Below are 19,287 nucleotides of genomic sequence, written 5' to 3'. Positions count from 1 at the left end.
GTTTCAATTTGTTTTTCTTAAAAAAAATAATAAGAAGAAGAAGAAGAAGAAGAAGAAGAAGCAGCCCCTTGCCATTTTAATCTCAACCAAATTTAAGGCTTATTTAAGCTTTAGTACATTTATGTAATGTTGCTACAAAACATGCTGCTTTCAGATAATTTGCTGGGAGAGTAGCTCATTTCTGCGGACCACGTTTTAGGTGTCTGCCAAACAGGCCCTTACATTTTTCTTTTGCTTTGTGCAGACAGAGAAGTCTCCGTACCAGTATAGAGGGATGTTTCATGCACTATCAACTGTTTTTCGACAAGAAGGCCCTAGGGCACTGTACAAAGGATGGCTTCCATCTGTCATCGGAGTGGTGAGTGGTGCCTTCCCCAACCCATTGGCAAAATTCTCATAGTTTACGCTTTCACATCATAATCTATTAAATTTTCTCTTAAACATTGTAAGTTCTAATTATCCCATAGGAAACACAAGGTAATGCTCTGTCAGAGTTTTATTTTTTATTTTTGTAATAACTCTTATCGAGGCTACATGGTTGCTGGAGGGCTGGCTAACAGTTGAGTATTGATGATGGAATTCTGGTGTTACGATGCTTAGCATAGCCCTTTTTCCAGCCTTAGCTAGTGACTCCTTATATTTCTTAGTTTCAGTTCATTTACTTTCCAGCAGATTAGGGACCAATTCTATTTTATTGACCTCATTGTCACATGTTTTGAATCCCATCCGTAACTAGTCCTTTTCAACAAGTACAATGTCTGTATACAGTTTCTCTACTGTTCCTGAACTTTGACTTTATAAAAGACAGGAAACTTTGGATGTTCAGGTAAAATGACAAAAATACCATTGATTTCCATATTTGATTCACCACACTTCAGAAAATGTTGAACTGGAACCCTGAACTTGACAAAATGAACCAGCTACCACTTTTCTCATCTTGCAGCCCTGTTATTACTTGTGGTGTCTATATCTCATGTGCATACTGGAATAACTCTCTACATGATATTCCACTTCAACGAACTTGAATGGTGTCTGATATTTGCAGGTTCCTTATGTGGGCCTCAATTTTGCTGTCTACGAATCTCTGAAGGACTGGTTACTCAAATTGAAACCATTTGGACTGGTTGAAGACAATGAGTTAGGGGTGATGACAAGGCTTGCATGTGGAGCTGCTGCTGGAACTATTGGCCAGACTGTTGCATACCCCCTTGATGTCATTCGCAGAAGAATGCAGATGGTTGGCTGGAAAGATGCTTCCTCTATAGTGACCGGTGATGGTAGGAGCAAAGCACCACTTGAGTATTCTGGCATGGTTGATGCATTCAGAAAAACAGTCAGACATGAAGGTTTTGGAGCACTGTACAAGGGTTTGGTCCCCAATTCTGTGAAGGTAAGTCAACGTCACCCATCTTAGATTTCTACCTTCCCACATAACAGAAGAATTAAATATCGTTTTTCTCCTCTTTTCTTTTTTCCACCCTTTCTTCTGGCTACTGATGAATCTACACTACATAGGATCAGATAATCTTAACCATCGATTGGAGGATTCAAAGAATTGGAAGTGTTCGGTTGCTGTCAACCGAAATCCAACGTTTGAATGGGTAGAAGGCCTCTGATCAGATGGTTGTGATTGCCGTATTTGTGTTGGGCTTTGGCCAATCAACAGTGCAGCTCGATGGACAGCCTGAAATCTGAATCTCATATTAGAGTCACTGAATACTAAAGGGATTTTTTTTTAAAAGAAGAAGAAGAAGAAGAAGAAGAAGGAACAGAAAAGAAAAGAAAAGAAAAGAAAGAACACAATGCGCTTCAATCACTGTCATTCCCGTCATCATCATATCCTTGTCTCCAGCTAAGACGATGAACTACCATACAAACTGTTATCCCATGAACCTTAATTTCACTTATAGTCAAGATGAAATTCCAGAGAAATAATTGCCTTTTAGTTTGTCAAGACATTTTTGTTGATTCCTTTGGGTGCTTAATGATGTATTATGCTTGTTGTTTATTCAGGTGGTGCCATCCATTGCAATTGCATTTGTGACATATGAACTGGTGAAGGATGTCCTTGGAGTGGAGATGAGAATATCAGATTGAAGCAAAAGGGAAGAAAGGGAATTCCGTGTGATTTTTGTAGGCGAAAGGATAGAAAGATCAAGGTAGGTGAAGAAATCAGAGGATGAAAAACCCTGTAAGCCCATGTTGATATTCCATGCATTCTCTCCTTCTCTCTACAACTGAATACCCCTCTTCTCCTCCTATTGGTATTCGCCTAACTGAATAAGACACAAGGCAATAGACGAGAATTTTCGTAGTTTTCTTAAATTCCTTCTTCATGTCTTATAATGGCCATTAGCCTGTTATTTAGATTGCTTGTGTTATATGTTAATTACTTTCTCTTCATTTGCTGGGTTACATGGGAAGTGAATTAGATATATGTCATTTCCTTTACCCGTTGGAATTGTCAAGGCCTCTTTTGATGCATTGTGATATGAAAAAATAGCAGAGAAACAAAAGAAATCAGGAATTTTGCACTGTTGCAAAGGACTTAGATTTAGGTGGTGAAAATGGATTTGAAAGCCTGTTCACTTATTTACTGAGGATACGGCCATGGATGATTATCAAAATTGGATTCCAGAAGCTGGTCCGATATAACTAGACCAGGCTATCATGATGATGATGATGATTTTTATGGTGTATGGGTGAGAGGCCTGTCCTCGTGCAATTCAGTCAGCAATATGCAAGGGCCCCACAGTGGCAAGCTTTGCTGGTTGGTCCTCCCCTCTGGCAAGAAACTAATTTGATGGGAGCAGATCCTACACCTGATGATCGCAACCAACCATGAGGAAACCTCCTTTTATCACTTTCTATTCTCTCATTTAACTCATTCCGAGGCCCACAACACTTTGGTGGGTGATGACTATTTATTCCAATTTCTGGATCTCAGCAACGATGGAAACTAACCTTTACTTTATTTTCATGATTGAAAAGAGAGTTCTCCCTCATCTCAAGACATCCCTCACATTTATGTATTTAGCTTGCAACCACGTCACGGTGACCCTTTAATCCTAACCTGGAAAGAGTGCCATAATGGTGTTATATTGTCCGCATATTTTAATTCTCCAGTGGAGTTGGCTGAACAGTTTCACGCACCATCTGCAGACTAGCGGGGAGGTTAGCATGTATTGAAGAACTAAAATTGGCCGTTGATCATTCCTGGAGGAATTATGTGATCCACAAATATGAAAGATATACACTGTATCCCCATTTTTCAATTTGAAAAGGCAGGGCCCATGATTTGATGAGCCATAAGGATCCTAGCAATCCAACCTAAAGCATCTTTTCAATTGAGTATTTCTCTTCTCAATGGTCACTATAAATCCAAGTTTTGGTACTGGGGGCTAAGTTTTGGGGTCATGATCCATCCACTGTGAGGCCCATCAAATCAACAATCTCAGTCACTTAACCACATGAGCATCTGACTCATCATCGATTGAGAATCATGTAAATCCTCAACCACCGTTAGGTGGATTGTTGTTATTGCGAATCACGATTATCTACCAACAGACGCTACTGTTTTACCCCAAAAAAAAAAAAATCAATGATATCTCACCAACAAGCCCAACTGTCTCATACAATAAATAAAATAAAATGAACAAATATAAGACCATTTACTGACAATCCAGAATCAAGGATGCAGGACACACAAAATGACCAGAAAAAAAAAAAAGAAAAGAAGAAAGAAAAAAAAGAGAATCATGGCTGCCGCTGCCGGTTCCTTTTAAGCACCATCAAGAGCGATTCCCGGAGTTGATTGTAGTTTTCACGGTGGTATTCAATCCACAAGCAGAGCTGCCTTATGGCTTCCCTTTTCTCCTCCTTCCTATCCAACATCTCCTCTTCCTTCTCCTGCACTCTCTTCTCCAATTCAACCATCTTACCTACCACTCTCTCCTTTTCTCTCTCCTTCTCGCCGGCCTTTACTTCTAAGATTCTGACCTTCTCTTTCAACGCCAATATCAGTTCCCCCGTATCCTTCAGCCTCCCCAATAAATCATGCTTCTCCTTCTTTAGTACTTGCTTCTCATTAATCATGGCCGCAGCCCACACCTTTGCAACTTGAAGCTCTTGCGACCAATCTGACAATCGGGTTTTGACGTACCCGTGATTTTCCACAATTTTTTGGACTTTAATTTCCAGCTCGCAGAGTCCAATGCTCAGCGCTTCCATCGCGGATTTCGCCACTTCTTTAATGTGCATCAGCTCCTTTTCTAATACACTTGTCTTTTTGTCTGACTTCAGTATGTGTTCTTCAAGTAGTTTGTGTTCTTCTTGTAGCTTCTTTTGCATCCTCTGATAATTTTCTTCCTTCTCCTTGAATTCAGTCTCTGTGATTTGAAGCTTCCGGCTCGCTAGGCGGAGCTGAACTTCGATTCTGTCGGTCTCTTCTTTCTGCTCTCCTTCTATTTTCTGCAGCATTCGGATCTTCTCGTCTTTTGATCGGACCAATTCCTCCTTCACTCCAGCCATTTCCATCTTTTCAGCTTCTGCAAGGTCAAGCTTTTCTCGGAGTTCTTTCCAATTCTCCTCCAATTTACTTATTTCCATTCTGAACCTACTGATTTCTTCTCCCGCAGCTTCAATCTCCTTCTTGTGCTCTTCACTGACTGTTTCCAACTTCCGAATCATCTCGTCTTTAGATTCGAAGGTCATCCGGCTCTCTTCTGCCATTTCCTCAATCTTCTTTTCTGTAATCAGAAGCTTCTCACAAGACTCCCGGAACTGATCATCAAGTTGCTTGTAATTCACATTTAACTTGTTGAAACTATCTTCTCTCTCTTCCAGCACTCTCTCCAGATCCAAAATCTTGCCATTTAGCTCAGAAACTTCCTTAGCTTTTCTTTCAATCTGCTCTTCCAATTCACTTTTTTGGGTGCACACCAAATCAAGCTCCAGTTGCAAAGCATTTCCTTGTAATTTCATCAGTTCTTTCTCTTCTACCATTTCTTCAATTTTCTTGTCTGCAATCTGAAGCTTCTCGGCCAACTCCCTGAACTGCTCACCAAGTTGTTTATAACTTGCATGTAACTCATTCAAGCCATCTTCTTTCTCTTTGAGCATTACCTGCATATCCGAAGTCTTACTTCCCCATTCACGGCTCAAAGTTTCCATCTGAATCCTGTTTCCTGAAGCTTCACTGTCTTTCCTTTCCATCTGCTCTTCCAGTTCGCTTTTCTGGGTACGTAGCAAGTCCAATTCTTGTTGCAGATCGTGTACCTGTGATTTTATCTGCTTGCCCACTTCTGTTATTTCTTCAATCTTCTTTTCTGCAATCTGAAGCTTCTCATCTTTTGATCGGACCAATTCCTCCTTCACTCCAGCCATTTCCATCTTTTCAGCTTCTGCAAGGTCAAGCTTTTCTCGGAGTTCTTTCCGATTCTCCTCCAGTTTATTTATTTCCATTCTCAACCTACTGATTTCTTCTCCCATAGCTTCAATCTCCTTCTTGTGCTCTTGGCTGACTGTTTCCAACTTCCGAATCATCTCATCTTTAGATTCGAAGGTCATCCGGCTCTCTTCTGCCATTTCCTCAATCTTCTTTTCTGTAATCAGAAGCTTCTCACGAGACTCCCGGAACTGATCGTCAAGTTGCTTGTAATTCACATTTAACTTGCTGAAACTATCTTCTCTCTCTTCCAGAACTCTCTCCAGATCCAAAATCTTGCCATTTAGCTCAGAAACTTCATTAGCTTTCCTTTCAATCTGCTCTTCCAATTCACTTTTTTGGGTGCTCACCAAATCAAGCTCCAGTTGCACAGCATTTCCTTGTAATTTCATCAGTTCTTTCTCTTCTACCATTTCTTCAATTTTCTTGTCTGCAATCTGAAGCTTCTCGGCCAACTCCCTGAACTGCTCACCAAGTTGTTTATAACTTGCATGTAACTCATTCAAACCATCTTCTTTCTCTTTGAGCATTACCTGCATATCCGAAGTCTTACTTCCCCATTCACGGCTCAAAGTTTCCATCTGAATCCTGTTTCCTGAAGCTTCACTGTCTTTCCTTTCCATCTGCTCTTCCAGTTCGCTTTTCTGGGTACGTAGCAAGTCCAATTCTTGTTGCAGATTGTGTACCTGTGATTTAGTCTGCTCACTCGCTTCTGTTATTTCTTCAATCTTCTTTTCTGCAATCTGAAGCTTCTCATCTTTTGATCGGACCAATTCCTCCTTCACTCCAGCCATTTCCATCTTTTCCGCCTCTGCAAGGTCAAGCTTTTCTCGGAGTTCTTTCCGATTCTCCTCCAATTTATTTATTTCCATTCTCAATCTACTGATTTCTTCTCCTGCAGCTTCAATCTCCTTCTTGTGCTCTTGGCTGACTGTTTCCAACTTCCGAATCATCTCATCTTTAGATTCGAAGGTCATCCGGCTCTCTTCTGCCATTTCCTCAATCTTCTTTTCTGTAATCAGAAGCTTCTCACGAGACTCCCGGAACTGATCGTCAAGTTGCTTGTAATTCACATTTAACTTGTTGAAACTATCTTCTCTCTCTTCCAGCACTCTTTCCAGATCCAAAATCTTGCCATTTAGCTCAGAAACTTCATTAGCTTTCCTTTCAATCTGCTCTTCCAATTCACTTTTTTGCGTGCTCACCAAATCAAGCTCCAGATGCACAGCATTTCCTTGTACTTTGATCAGTTCTTTCTCTTCTACCATTTCTTCAATTTTCTTGTCTGCAATCTGAAGCTTCTCGGCCAACTCCCTGAACTGCTCACCAAGTTGTTTATAACTTGCATGTAACTCATTCAAACCATCTTCTTTCTCTTTGAGCATTACCTGCATATCCGAAGTCTTACTTCCCCATTCACGGCTCAAAGTTTCCATCTGAATCCTGTTTCCTGAAGCTTCACTGTCTTTCCTTTCCATCTGCTCTTCCAGTTCGCTTTTCTGGGTACGTAGCAAGTCCAATTCTTGTTGCAGATTGTGTACCTGTGATTTAGTCTGCTCACTCGCTTCTGTTATTTCTTCAATCTTCTTTTCTGCAATCTGAAGCTTCTCATCTTTTGATCGGACCAATTCCTCCTTCACTCCAGCCATTTCCATCTTTTCCGCCTCTGCAAGGTCAAGCTTTTCTCGGAGTTCTTTCCGATTCTCCTCCAATTTATTTATTTCCATTCTCAATCTACTGATTTCTTCTCCTGCAGCTTCAATCTCCTTCTTGTGCTCTTGGCTGACTGTTTCCAACTTCCGAATCATCTCATCTTTAGATTCGAAGGTCATCCGGCTCTCTTCTGCCATTTCCTCAATCTTCTTTTCTGTAATCAGAAGCTTCTCACGAGACTCCCGGAACTGATCGTCAAGTTGCTTGTAATTCACATTTAACTTGTTGAAACTATCTTCTCTCTCTTCCAGCACTCTTTCCAGATCCAAAATCTTGCCATTTAGCTCAGAAACTTCATTAGCTTTCCTTTCAATCTGCTCTTCCAATTCACTTTTTTGCGTGCTCACCAAATCAAGCTCCAGATGCACAGCATTTCCTTGTACTTTGATCAGTTCTTTCTCTTCTACCATTTCTTCAATTTTCTTGTCTGCAATCTGAAGCTTCTCGGCCAACTCCCTGAACTGCTCACCAAGTTGTTTATAACTTGCATGTAACTCATTCAAACCATCTTCTTTCTCTTTGAGCATTACCTGCATATCCGAAGTCTTACTTCCCCATTCACGGCTCAAAGTTTCCATCTGAATCCTGTTTCCTGAAGCTTCACTGTCTTTCCTTTCCATCTGCTCTTCCAGTTCGCTTTTCTGGGTACGTAGCAAGTCCAATTCTTGTTGCAGATTGTGTACCTGTGATTTAGTCTGCTCACTCGCTTCTGTTATTTCTTCAATCTTCTTTTCTGCAATCTGAAGCTTCTCATCTTTTGATCGGACCAATTCCTCCTTCACTGCAGCCATTTCCATCTTTTCAGCTTCTGCAAGGTCAAGCTTTTCTCGGAGTTCTTTTCGATTCTCCTCCAATTTATTTATTTCCATTCTCAATCTACTGATTTCTTCTCCTGCAGCTTCAATCTCCTTCTTGTGCTCTTGGCTGACTGTTTCCAACTTCCGAATCATCTCATCTTTAGATTCGAAGGTCATCCGGCTCTCTTCTGCCATTTCCTCAATCTTCTTTTCTGTAATCAGAAGCTTCTCACGAGACTCCCGGAACTGATCGTCAAGTTGCTTGTAATTCACATTTAACTTGTTGAAACTATCTTCTCTCTCTTCCAGCACTCTTTCCAGATCCAAAATCTTGCCATTTAGCTCAGAAACTTCATTAGCTTTCCTTTCAATCTGCTCTTCCAATTCACTTTTTTGCGTGCTCACCAAATCAAGCTCCAGATGCACAGCATTTCCTTGTACTTTGATCAGTTCTTTCTCTTCTTCCATTTCTTCAATTTTCTTGTCTGCAATCTGAAGCTTCTCGGCCAACTCCCTGAACTGCTCACCAAGTTGTTTATAACTTGCATGTAACTCATTCAAACCATCTTCTTTCTCTTTGAGCATTACCTGCATATCCGAAGTCTTACTTCCCCATTCACGGCTCAAAGTTTCCATCTGAATCCTGTTTCCTGAAGCTTCACTGTCTTTCCTTTCCATCTGCTCTTCCAGCTCGCTTTTATGGGTACGTAGCAAGTCCAATTCTTGTTGCAGATTGTGTACCTGTGATTTAGTCTGCTCACTCACTTCTGTTATTTCTTCAATCTTCTTTTCTGCAATCTGAAGCTTCTCATCTTTTGATCGGACCAATTCCTCCTTCACTGCAGCCATTTCCATCTTTTCAGCTTCTGCAAGGTCAAGCTTTTCTCGGAGTTCTTTTCGATTCTCCTCCAATTTATTTATTTCCATTCTCAACCTACTGATTTCTTCTCCTGCAGCTTCAATCTCCTTCTTGTGCTCTTGGCTGACTGTTTCCAACTTCCGAATCATCTCATCTTTAGATTCGAAGGTCATCCGGCTCTCTTCTGCCATTTCTTCAATCTTCTTTTCTGTAATCAGAAGCTTCTCACAAGACTCCCGGAACTGATCGTCAAGTTGCTTGTAATTCACATTTAACTTGTTGAAACTATCTTCGTTCTCTTTCAGCACTCTCTCCAGATCCAAAATCTTGCCATTTAGCTCAGAAACTTCATTAGTTTTCCTTTCAATCTGCTCTTCCAATTCGATTTTTTGGGTGCACACCAAATCAAGCTCCAGTTGCAGATCATTTCCTTGTAATTTGATCAGTTCTTTCTCTTCTGCCATTTCTTCGATTTTCATGTCTGCAATTTGAAGCTTCTCGGCCAACTCCCTGAACTGTTCATCGAGTTGTTTATAACTTGTATGTAACTCATTAAAACCATCTTCTTTCTCTTTGAGCATTACCTGCATATCCGAACTCTTACTTCCCCATTCACGGCTCAAACTTTCCATCTGAATCCTGTTTCCTGAAGCTTCACTGTCTTTCCTTTCCATCTGCTCTTCCAGTTCGCTTTTCTGGGTACGTAGCAAGTCCAATTCTTGTTGCAGATTGTGTACCTGTGATTTAGTCTGCTCACTCGCTTCTGTTATTTCTTCAATCTTCTTTTCTGCAATCTGAAGCTTCTCATCTTTTGATCGGACCAATTCCTCCTTCACTCCAGCCATTTCCATCTTTTCACGCCTCTGCAAGGTCAAGCTTTTCTCGGAGTTCTTTCCGATTCTCCTCCAATTTATTTATTTCCATTCTCAATCTACTGATTTCTTCTCCTGCAGCTTCAATCTCCTTCTTGTGCTCTTGGCTGACTGTTTCCAACTTCCGAATCATCTCATCTTTAGATTCGAAGGTCATCCGGCTCTCTTCTGCCATTTCCTCAATCTTCTTTTCTGTAATCAGAAGCTTCTCACGAGACTCCCGGAACTGATCGTCAAGTTGCTTGTAATTCACATTTAACTTGTTGAAACTATCTTCGTTCTCTTTCAGCACTCTCTCCAGATCCAAAATCTTGCCATTTAGCTCAGAAACTTCATTAGTTTTCCTTTCAATCTGCTCTTCCAATTCGATTTTTTGGGTGCACACCAAATCAAGCTCCAGTTGCAGATCATTTCCTTGTAATTTGATCAGTTCTTTCTCTTCTGCCATTTCTTCGATTTTCATGTCTGCAATTTGAAGCTTCTCGGCCAACTCCCTGAACTGTTCATCGAGTTGTTTATAACTTGTATGTAACTCATTAAAACCATCTTCTTTCTCTTTGAGCATTACCTGCATATCCGAACTCTTACTTCCCCATTCACGGCTCAAACTTTCCATCTGAATCCTGTTTCCTGAAGCTTCATCGTCTTTCCTTTTGATCTGCTCTTCCAGTTCACTTCTCTGGGTATGTAGCAAGTCCAGCTCTCGTTGCAGATCGTTTACCTGTGATTTTGTCTGCTCGCTCGCTTCTGTTATTTCTTCAAACTTCTTTTCTGCAATCTGAAGCTTCTCAAAGGACTCCCCAAACTGATCTTGGAGTTTTTTACAATTCACATCTAACCCGTTCAAACTATCTTCTCTCTCTTTCAGTAATATCTGCAGATCCGAAATCTTGTTTGTATATTCGCTCCTCAAATTTTCCATCTGAATCTGGTTTTCTGAAGCTTCACTGTTTTTCCTTTCAATCTGCTCTTCCAGTTCTCTTTTCTGGGCACATAACAAATCCAGCTCTAGTTGCAGATCATTGACATGTGATTTTGTCAGGCCATTCTCTTCTGTTATTTCTTCAATCTTCTTTTCTGCAATCTGAAGCTTCTTGGATGACTCCCGGAACTGATCTTCAAGTTTTTTATAATTCACCTCTAACCCGTTCAAACTATCTTCTTTCTCTTTCAGTGTCATCTGCAGATCTGAAATCCTGTTTGTTAATTCGCAGCTCAAAGCTTCCAACTGAACCTGGTTTTCTGAAGCTTCACTGTTTTTCCTTTGGACCTGCTCTTCCAGTTCACTTTTCTGAGTACGAAACAGGTCCAGCTCCAGTTTCAGATCATTTACCTGTAACGTGAAACCCTTGACCACACCCGATGCTTCATTCTCAGCATCTTCTAGTTTCTTCAGAAGAGTGGAAACCTGGTCTCCTCTCTCTTCCCATCTTCTCTCCAGATCTAGAAACTGATCTTGCAGGTCACTTTGATTTGACTGCAGAATGGAATTCTGCTCCATCAACCGTTTGCTCTCATTTTCTGATTCACTTATATGATTCTCTGCCTTCTGTATCCTGTTCAAAAGCGCCAAATTTTCTGAAGACAGAGTAGCCTTCTCTTCCTCTGTAGCTTGCAGTGTCTGGTTCAGATCAGCCACTTGCTGATTTACAACTTCCAGATCATGTTTCAAACCTTTTAACCGTTCAGCTTCGATTTTGAATTCCTCAATGGCTTTCTCTGCCTGTTCTACCTTGCCCAAAAGAGCAAGGTTTTCCATGGATAAGGCATTCTTATCATCATTTGTAGTTGACAATCTCTGCTTCAGATCCATCACTTCCCGAATTGCAGCTTCCAGCTCCAGCTTCAGACTGCCGTTCCCAGCCTGAAATTCCGAAATCTTGTCTTTCAGCAGCCCCATTTCAGAACCAGACTCTTCAATGATTTTCTCTGCCTGCCGTATCCTGTTCAAGACCTCCAAATTTTCTGATGCCAACTGCTGTATCTTGTTCAAAGCCATTGAATTTTCCAAGCTCAAAGCAACCTTTTCTTCATTTGCAGCTGCCAATCTCTGGTTGAGATCAGCTACTTGTAGCACTGCGGTTTCCATTTCAAGCTTCAAACCTCCATTCTCTACTTGCAATTTCGAATTCTCATCTTTCAACCATCCAGCTTCATTTTTAAGTTCATCTATGTTTTTCTCTGCACTCTCTATCTTGCTAAAAGCCTCCAACTTTACCAACTCAAGAGCATCTTTTTCTTCATTAATAGTTCTTAATCTCTCACCCATTTCTTGCTTCAGTCCTCCATTCTCGACCTGCAAGACCTTACAGGTCTCTGTTAAACTCCCAAGCTGCTCCTGCAGAGCTTGATACTCCGACGCAGAAATCTTCTGTTTGCCAGCTTTGCCTTCTCTGCTCTTAGCTGTTTTCTCATTAGATGAATGCTCTGAGTCTGAGTCTGAGCTAGAGGAAGAACTGCTATCCTTTTTTTCTCTGTGATGAACGTTTTGCCTTAGCTCACCTGTCAGATGATCATAGTGTTCATACAGTGATTTGTAGCGTTGGTAGAAATCCTCAACAAGTGTTGCCAATTCAGACCCTTCAGTTGAATTCCCAACAGAGTCTCTGTCCTTTTCTTCAGTGATCAGCTTTAGTATCTTCTCTACATTCTTCTCAATATCTGCAATAACAAGAGCCTTTTACTTATTATTATTATTATTTGGAAGAGTAACTATTTAACTGCTGCTTGCACATCACCAAGATGGAAGGTGCAAGAATAAAACTAGCAGCTTTTGCAACAACACCAGTATACTGCAACCTTAAATCTTTCTATCAGACAATATTATGGGTAAGTTATCTAAACTGTGATCTGGACTATTGTGTGCATTTTCCGCAATTCCCAGATGGTGCTGACCCATCCTCTACAGATGTCTCCTATAAGTATATCAATTGTCAATCCGAACTGTCCAAGTCTTCGGCTGCATTGTGGACAGCGCAATGCCCAAAAATCACACTGATCAACCATCTTTACCAATCTCATATTGGCCACTGAATCGATCACTGACCATTTTCCTGTCCATTTTAAGGTCATCAGTTGGGTGTAGGATCATAGTGTTTGATCTCTGTGATTTAACTATGCTACATTTAAATGTGGCCCATGAGTTCAGACAGTCTGGAATCTGGATTGGCATACACAGATCTCGAGTCTACATGGATTGTTCACCAGTCACCAACATTTAAGAAATATTGGGAAAAACACAGTCTAGTCCCAAGAGCACACCAAATAAAAGAATAGAAGGAAACATACATCATGATCGTCGTCGTCATCTAAGCCTTGTCCCAATTAATTGGGGTTGGCTACATGAATCATGTTATGCCATTTCACTCTATCAAGGCCAGACCTTCAGAAGGAAACAAACATAGAACACATAATACAGAAAACTGCAATGAGTCAGACTAATTTTACTCCTATAGATCTCTTCCTTCAGTGCCTTTTCTTAGTAATATTAAGAAAGGCATATGGACAAAAGCTTCTTAACATGAAACGTGGATGATTTAGATTTTAAAAAAAAAAAATCATAAGGGTTGATTCAGCTGTAAATCCATGCGCACACCATGTTCAAATTTTGAATTTCTCGGTTGTTTTTGTTGTCTGGACAATCATTCAGAACAAGGACTAAAACCCAACTAAATACAAGTGACTATCTTTCCAACAACAAGAGCAAGACATGCGATTTTCATTTGTGCAATCTTTCAAAGAAAACAAAAACTTCACAGTCAGTTTGCAAATAGAAGACAAAAACAGACATCTTCATCAGGACTTAAGGTACTAAGATCGTTACAACATTTATGTAGGGGGAAAGTCACCTTTCTTGTCCTCTTCAAGCCATTCAGAGTTCTCATGTCTCCCAAAGAAAGACGAAAGCAAACCGCTTAATCTGTGTTTCTTCATCTCTGATGTTTCTGCTTTTATTGTAAACCTTCCTTAACATGCATCACCCTGAAATGAAGCCATCTCCATGAATGAAAATCCTCTCAAGCTCAAATGCATGAAGATCTGAAACAGAAATCATGTTTTATGTTATTATTATTATTATTATTATGTTTTGGTCAATTACTAAACAAATAACTTGCATTCACCTTCAGTCTGAAAAGTAAACAAAACCTTAACCAAGCTTGCAAGTTTTTATTGCCATTTTATATGAACGAGTTCTGTATGTCTGTAACTCCACTTTGTTAACATCATAAAAATCGAAATAAGGTCACGAGACATGAAGAAAACACACATCGGTCGTCGAATCTCACTAAACACAAGAAAATGCTCTAAAATTGTCCAAACCAACATTGATAAATCTTGATTGTACTATTATCATGCAAACAGAAAAGATTCATTAGGTTCACATAGGCGAGTTAAAGGAACCAATGCTAATCAGAAAATGAGGTTATGACACACGAAGAACACAGGAACATAAAAGAAATTTTACTAACATGACCAAGATGCTCTTATATTTCCAAAACCAACCAAACATGTATTACTTAGACATGGACTCGATGTGTCAGGCATAGGGACCTAGAAAATTGACATAATGACACTCACATCTGAAGAGGTTTACTAAGCCCGGGCATGCAGAGCCTAACTCATCCAGATGCAAGCATACATGCCAATATGGCACATGGCTGTGAGATCCAAGCTTTCAATAGGTGGCCACACTGTTTAGATCCTCTGCCATAAAAATCAGGCTGTTTTCACTCCTCCAGTTGGACAGTCAGGAATGTCTGATTAGTGGGACTTTGGGTTATGGCCTGCCTGTTGAGATGTGCCAAATCACTAGTAACAATTGTTGGGGTATTTTCTAAATTGAAAATAAATAAATTATAAAATACCTGTAATGTGATTATAATAACAAACATGCATACACCAAAGGCCTCTGGCCTTCCATCCCTTGGATAGATAGAGAGGGAGGGCAGAGCTTTTGGTTTTTTCATGTTGTCATACAGTTGAACAATGAAAATAGATGGCGATTGCCTGATCGAATTGATCGGGTCATGTAGGAACAAGGTTCAAATCTCCCTGTCTGTTAGGATGCCTCAGCTGCATACATCACTGCACTTGCACTTGACACCTATCATAATGATAAATGGCTCGTCTCACCATATCCGATCCGCAAGGACCTTGATTGGGAATTCTTTGATCGTCTTTGTCCGAGGAAGAAGCGAAACATAATCAACTTGAATTCAAGACAGCTATTCGAAATCTTAGTGAAACACTTGATTTGTAATCTCATGTCTACTTTTCGTGAAAAGAGACCAATTGAAGTGGAGGGTTTCTTCAAACAACAAGAAGCGAAAAGCAAACCCACTGTAAAGTGATTTTTGTAAGATAGCTCACTTGGAGATTGGACAGGACTAGTGAGTTGGACCAGGCCATTCCTGAAGGCTAATGGTTTAAAGGCAGTCTTTAAACCATTTGTTTAGGGGCCCAAGCCCTTGCCCTATCAGGTCAGCCACCCGGCCCATTGCCACCGCAATCTTAACATGCAGTTCAAAAGGGCATTTAAAAATTCGCATTTTGAAATGCTTGCTATATTCCTGCCAACCTGTCTTGTAATGGTGGGAGGAGGACTGTTGATGGATACTCAGATCTGCAAATAACTGAAGACCCAAGTCCAAATTTGATTGATAATCGAGTCATATTTAAGTCAACATTTTGGATCTGACTAGAAATTGATCGAGTTGGGTGCCCAAATCTATGAATTTTTTTTTAAAAAAGTTTTATCATTCATTTGCGAACCTTACAATAGACTGTTTTTGGTATCGATCTGAATTCGAATCAAGATCCAAATTTAGATCCTAACCTGAATTAACATGGCCATATTTTAAACCCACCAAGTCCAAACCCCATTTGAATCCCAAGTCATGCTTGAAACTAAACCTAATCAAATCTAATGGGATACCCAAATCCAATCAGATTTGTACCCAGTACCTCATGTACCCATATCCAAACCCAACAGTTCCAAATTTGGTCCCTTCGCTGGGGTCTAGTACAAGTACACCACTATCTGAACCGAACCTGCAACCCCGAATAGGGATGCAAATGATCAAAGGAAGGAAAACAAGATTGTGGGAAAGAACCCAACAATCCTCTACCGAAGCAAAAACTCTTTAAGGGGATCACCCAAAAAAAAAAAGAAAAAAAGAACCCTCTTAAGGACTTTCTATGTCCAATGCAATGTTTTGAGTAGCGTTGGTAGCGTAGCGGTAGCGTACGCTACATAGCGTAGCACTGCAAAATCGCTATGTAGCGCATCCAATAATGTAAACCCCCTGTAGCGCACACTACAGGGGTCATAGCGTACGCTACAGACGCGTAGCGTGTAGCACAGGTAGCGCGGGCTACTTGTTGTAAATTATTTTTTTTCACTGCTGTAAATAGTGGCGAACTCACACCACAGGAAGTTAAGTTTTTTTTTTTTTTTTTGAAAAAAAAAAAAAAACCCTTAGGCCTTATCGAACAACGTATTCGACAGCAAGCCCCAAACCGACGCTACTTCCTCTCCCCCCTCTTCAATCTCGCGATCGAAAGGCCCTTTGAAGGGGCTTCTTTGGCCGATTGCTGGAGACTACAAGGAGCTCCATTTGGTGCAGTTTCATCAACAATGGAGAAGAAAAAACGGAGAAATCGGATTTCCCCTATTCCAATTGCGATCGACTGTGGAGCTTCAACTTTTGCATATTTCATTAGTTCAATCTCATCTTGAGACAAAAATAGGTACGCACGCTTTCTTTTTTTTTGAATTTTTTTCGATGTACAATGAAAATAACTTGCCATTTTGAGTTTTTTCTTATTTTTTTCCTTTTAAAATGCCAGTTACTGTACATTTTTTTGTCCTTTATAATTTTTTTCATTTCTTTTTCAATATCTCTTTAAATATAGAATTTTTTCTGTGGTATGGCCCACGTGGAGCCCACTGAGGTGCGTGAAGGGTTGGATTTGCATTGTTTTCTATGATATGGCCCACGTGGGGCCCACTGAGGTGCGTGAAGGGGTGGATTTGCATTGTTTTCTATGTTATGGCTTGCGTGGGGTCCACTGTGGTGTGCGTATGTGTGGATGTGCATTGTTTTCTATGGTGTGAGCCCACTGAGGTGCGTGAAGGGGTGGATTTGCATTATTTTCTATGGTGAGCCCACTCTGGTGTGCTGTGTGCATATGTGTGCATTGTTTTTTATTGTGTGGTCCATGTGGGAACTACTATATTTGAGATTTTTATTTTGAAGAACGTGACATTTATATATTTTGCTTTTTTCTTACTATTTAATATTTATCATATTTTTCTTTTTAAAAATAATTAAAAAAAATAGAAGTATTGCGCAGCTTACGTTACACGTTACACTATTTCGCTACACGCTACGGAGGGTTGAACGCTACGCAACACGCTACCGCTATTTAAAACACTGGTCCAATGTATCACACTACTTTACACCCAAAACAGAACCTTATATAGGCTTAAAACAAAGAAACCCTAACCAGCAAAAAGACCAAAATGCACAACCCGATGGGCCTTCTGTAATTCAGCCATGACTCATTCCAATAGCATTTGGATGGGATAATTTTAGGCTCACTTGAAAGGCAGCTTAATAGGCTATCAAACAGAACCAATTAGATATCATTTGAACATAATTTGGTGTCCCAAAAGTGGCCCACTAAGAAAGTGAAAAAATATAAAAGAGAAATTTATTAAAGAACTCATGATTCATTCTCACCCTAAAGACTAATTAAATAAGTAAACACCTATGAACTTGAAGACCATAAGATTGATCCCATGGGCCCCAAACTGCAAACTGACCGTTGATCTCATCAAAGTTATTACAAACCATTAATTTGGTCCATATTATCAATCAAGACAATATGAATGATTGGATTGGTCAGATCCTTGACCAAGCAGCTTGTGTGGCCGTTTGGTTGCATCGCTTGACAGCTCTAGGTGGGAGATAATACTTGCAACCACTCTTGGTGCTCAATGCGTGCATTGAAGCAGGGTAACAAGTCTATACTTAACACCCTATAAACATGCATTCGTGTTAAAGGCTTTTAAATTTATTCAGATGAAGAAATTCTAACTTTCACATGAATGGTTAATGGGCTTATGCTTAACTCCCCTCAGACTTAATAATGAATATGAAGTCAGTTGAAAATGAAAACATGCGGAAGAGTTTTAAATAAATAAATAAACAGGAGGGTAGTGCTCATCAGCAAACCTACAATTGCCCATCCTGCAAGATTCAACTCATATGAGGCCCATGGTTCTAAGATCCGAAACGTTGATCGGACGGACCCTGCCATGGATGGGAGACTCCCTGAAAATCACGTTGATCGGAAGGTCCTGTCCCTCCGATCACCATACTACTTTCAGTTGATTGTCGACCACTGCTGTTTTTCAGGGCACTGGTAGAAGGGCTACGTTCTTCCAGTCTGGAATTTTTTTACTATCAGATCTCTTTCCAAGGCGGGGCCCACGAAATCATCCTTTCGGATCACCCAAGCAATGGCCCCGCACGTGCGGAATCGTATATTAAAACCATAAATGCCACTCGCATCCTACAGAAAGAAAAATGATGGCAGCTATCCAATTTTAGCTAAATAACGCACCTGCGCAACCATTTCTTATCTGGCACCACCTAATGAAGCAAGAAAGCTTCAAAATCCCAGATGAATATGAGCTGTCTTTAAAAAAAAAAAAAAAAAAAAGAAATTAAAATTAAAATTAAGAAAAAGAAAGGAAAAACAAAAAAAAAAAAACGAAAAGAAGAAGAAGTAGTAGATGAGAATTTCGCTTCCAAGAAAAATCAGATTCAAAACTAGAAACAGAACATATAATTCTACTACTTGTCTTCTATAGAAAATAGAGAGTGGAAAGATCGGAGAAAAAACTCACCTCAGGCTTCTCTTCTGTTCTTCAAACTCCCAAGAACAGGAAAATTTACAGAAAAACCTGCTTTGAATCTCGATTTTCTTGGAAGAGTTTCATCTGATTGTTTCAAAAAAGAGCTTCTTCCATGAAATCCAAAACGAAGTAGAAAAACGGAAGGAATTCAATGAGAGAGACAGAGAGAGACAGACAGACAGACAGACAGCCAGAGAGAAGGGTTTTTTAATGGAAGGATCTAAAAAAACGGAAGAAGAAACGTGTGTTTTTCGTTTGGATTAGGGCATAAAAGCAACTGCAGGCGCGTTTATGGCTGCGAATTTTCTCTGGAGCGCAAGCTTGCCCAAGCTGGGACTGGGAAATGGAATCTTTGGACCTTCTGTAGCGAAAATGCCGCTTGTTTGCTAGATTATTACTATGATGCCATTGGAGGAGAACTTGAGGATTCGATATGCTTCCGCAATTTTTCACTTTCATGTTGTCTCCGCAAAATATCGGGCAAGACGTTTTTCTCCCTGCCGCAGTCACCTCTTTGTACGGTGCACGTGCCAAGGCTCATGTGGTGGACATCCCCGTGATTTAGGGCCTGTTTGGCCGGGTAGGTTGGATGGGATTGGAAGATAGATCCGGGGATTGGCCAGGCGTGCCAAACAGACACCGGATTATGATACCGGGATATAGCAATCCCATGG

General features: G+C 40.4%; 2 protein-coding genes across 2 annotated transcripts in view; one reads left to right on the top strand and one right to left on the bottom strand.

Moving 5' to 3' along the window:
- Positions 1 to 2,451, top strand: part of LOC131241299 (mitochondrial adenine nucleotide transporter ADNT1-like) — a 30,732-nt gene extending 28,281 nt beyond the window's left edge. The window contains exons 6-8 of the mRNA XM_058240087.1: positions 245 to 358; positions 1,046 to 1,390; positions 2,014 to 2,451. Of these exons, the coding sequence (XP_058096070.1) occupies positions 245 to 358; positions 1,046 to 1,390; positions 2,014 to 2,097 (543 nt within the window). The 3' untranslated portion in view covers positions 2,098 to 2,451. The remainder of the gene's footprint in view (positions 1 to 244; positions 359 to 1,045; positions 1,391 to 2,013) is intronic.
- Positions 2,452 to 3,652: 1,201 nt separating this feature from the next.
- LOC131241300 (COP1-interactive protein 1) lies at positions 3,653 to 18,930 on the bottom strand. Its single transcript, XM_058240088.1, is given in 5 exon segments — positions 3,653 to 9,675; positions 9,677 to 12,348; positions 13,536 to 13,725; positions 18,319 to 18,393; positions 18,605 to 18,930. Coding segments are annotated over 3 exon segments (8,676 nt in total). The 5' UTR covers positions 13,621 to 13,725; positions 18,319 to 18,393; positions 18,605 to 18,930; the 3' UTR covers positions 3,653 to 3,756.
- Positions 18,931 to 19,287: the final 357 nt, after the last annotated feature.

Source organism: Magnolia sinica, chromosome 3, assembly GCF_029962835.1.
Source record: "Magnolia sinica isolate HGM2019 chromosome 3, MsV1, whole genome shotgun sequence".
In the NCBI taxonomy this organism is placed as follows: domain Eukaryota; kingdom Viridiplantae; phylum Streptophyta; class Magnoliopsida; order Magnoliales; family Magnoliaceae; genus Magnolia; species Magnolia sinica.
This window is presented reverse-complemented; position numbering and strand designations above follow the sequence as displayed.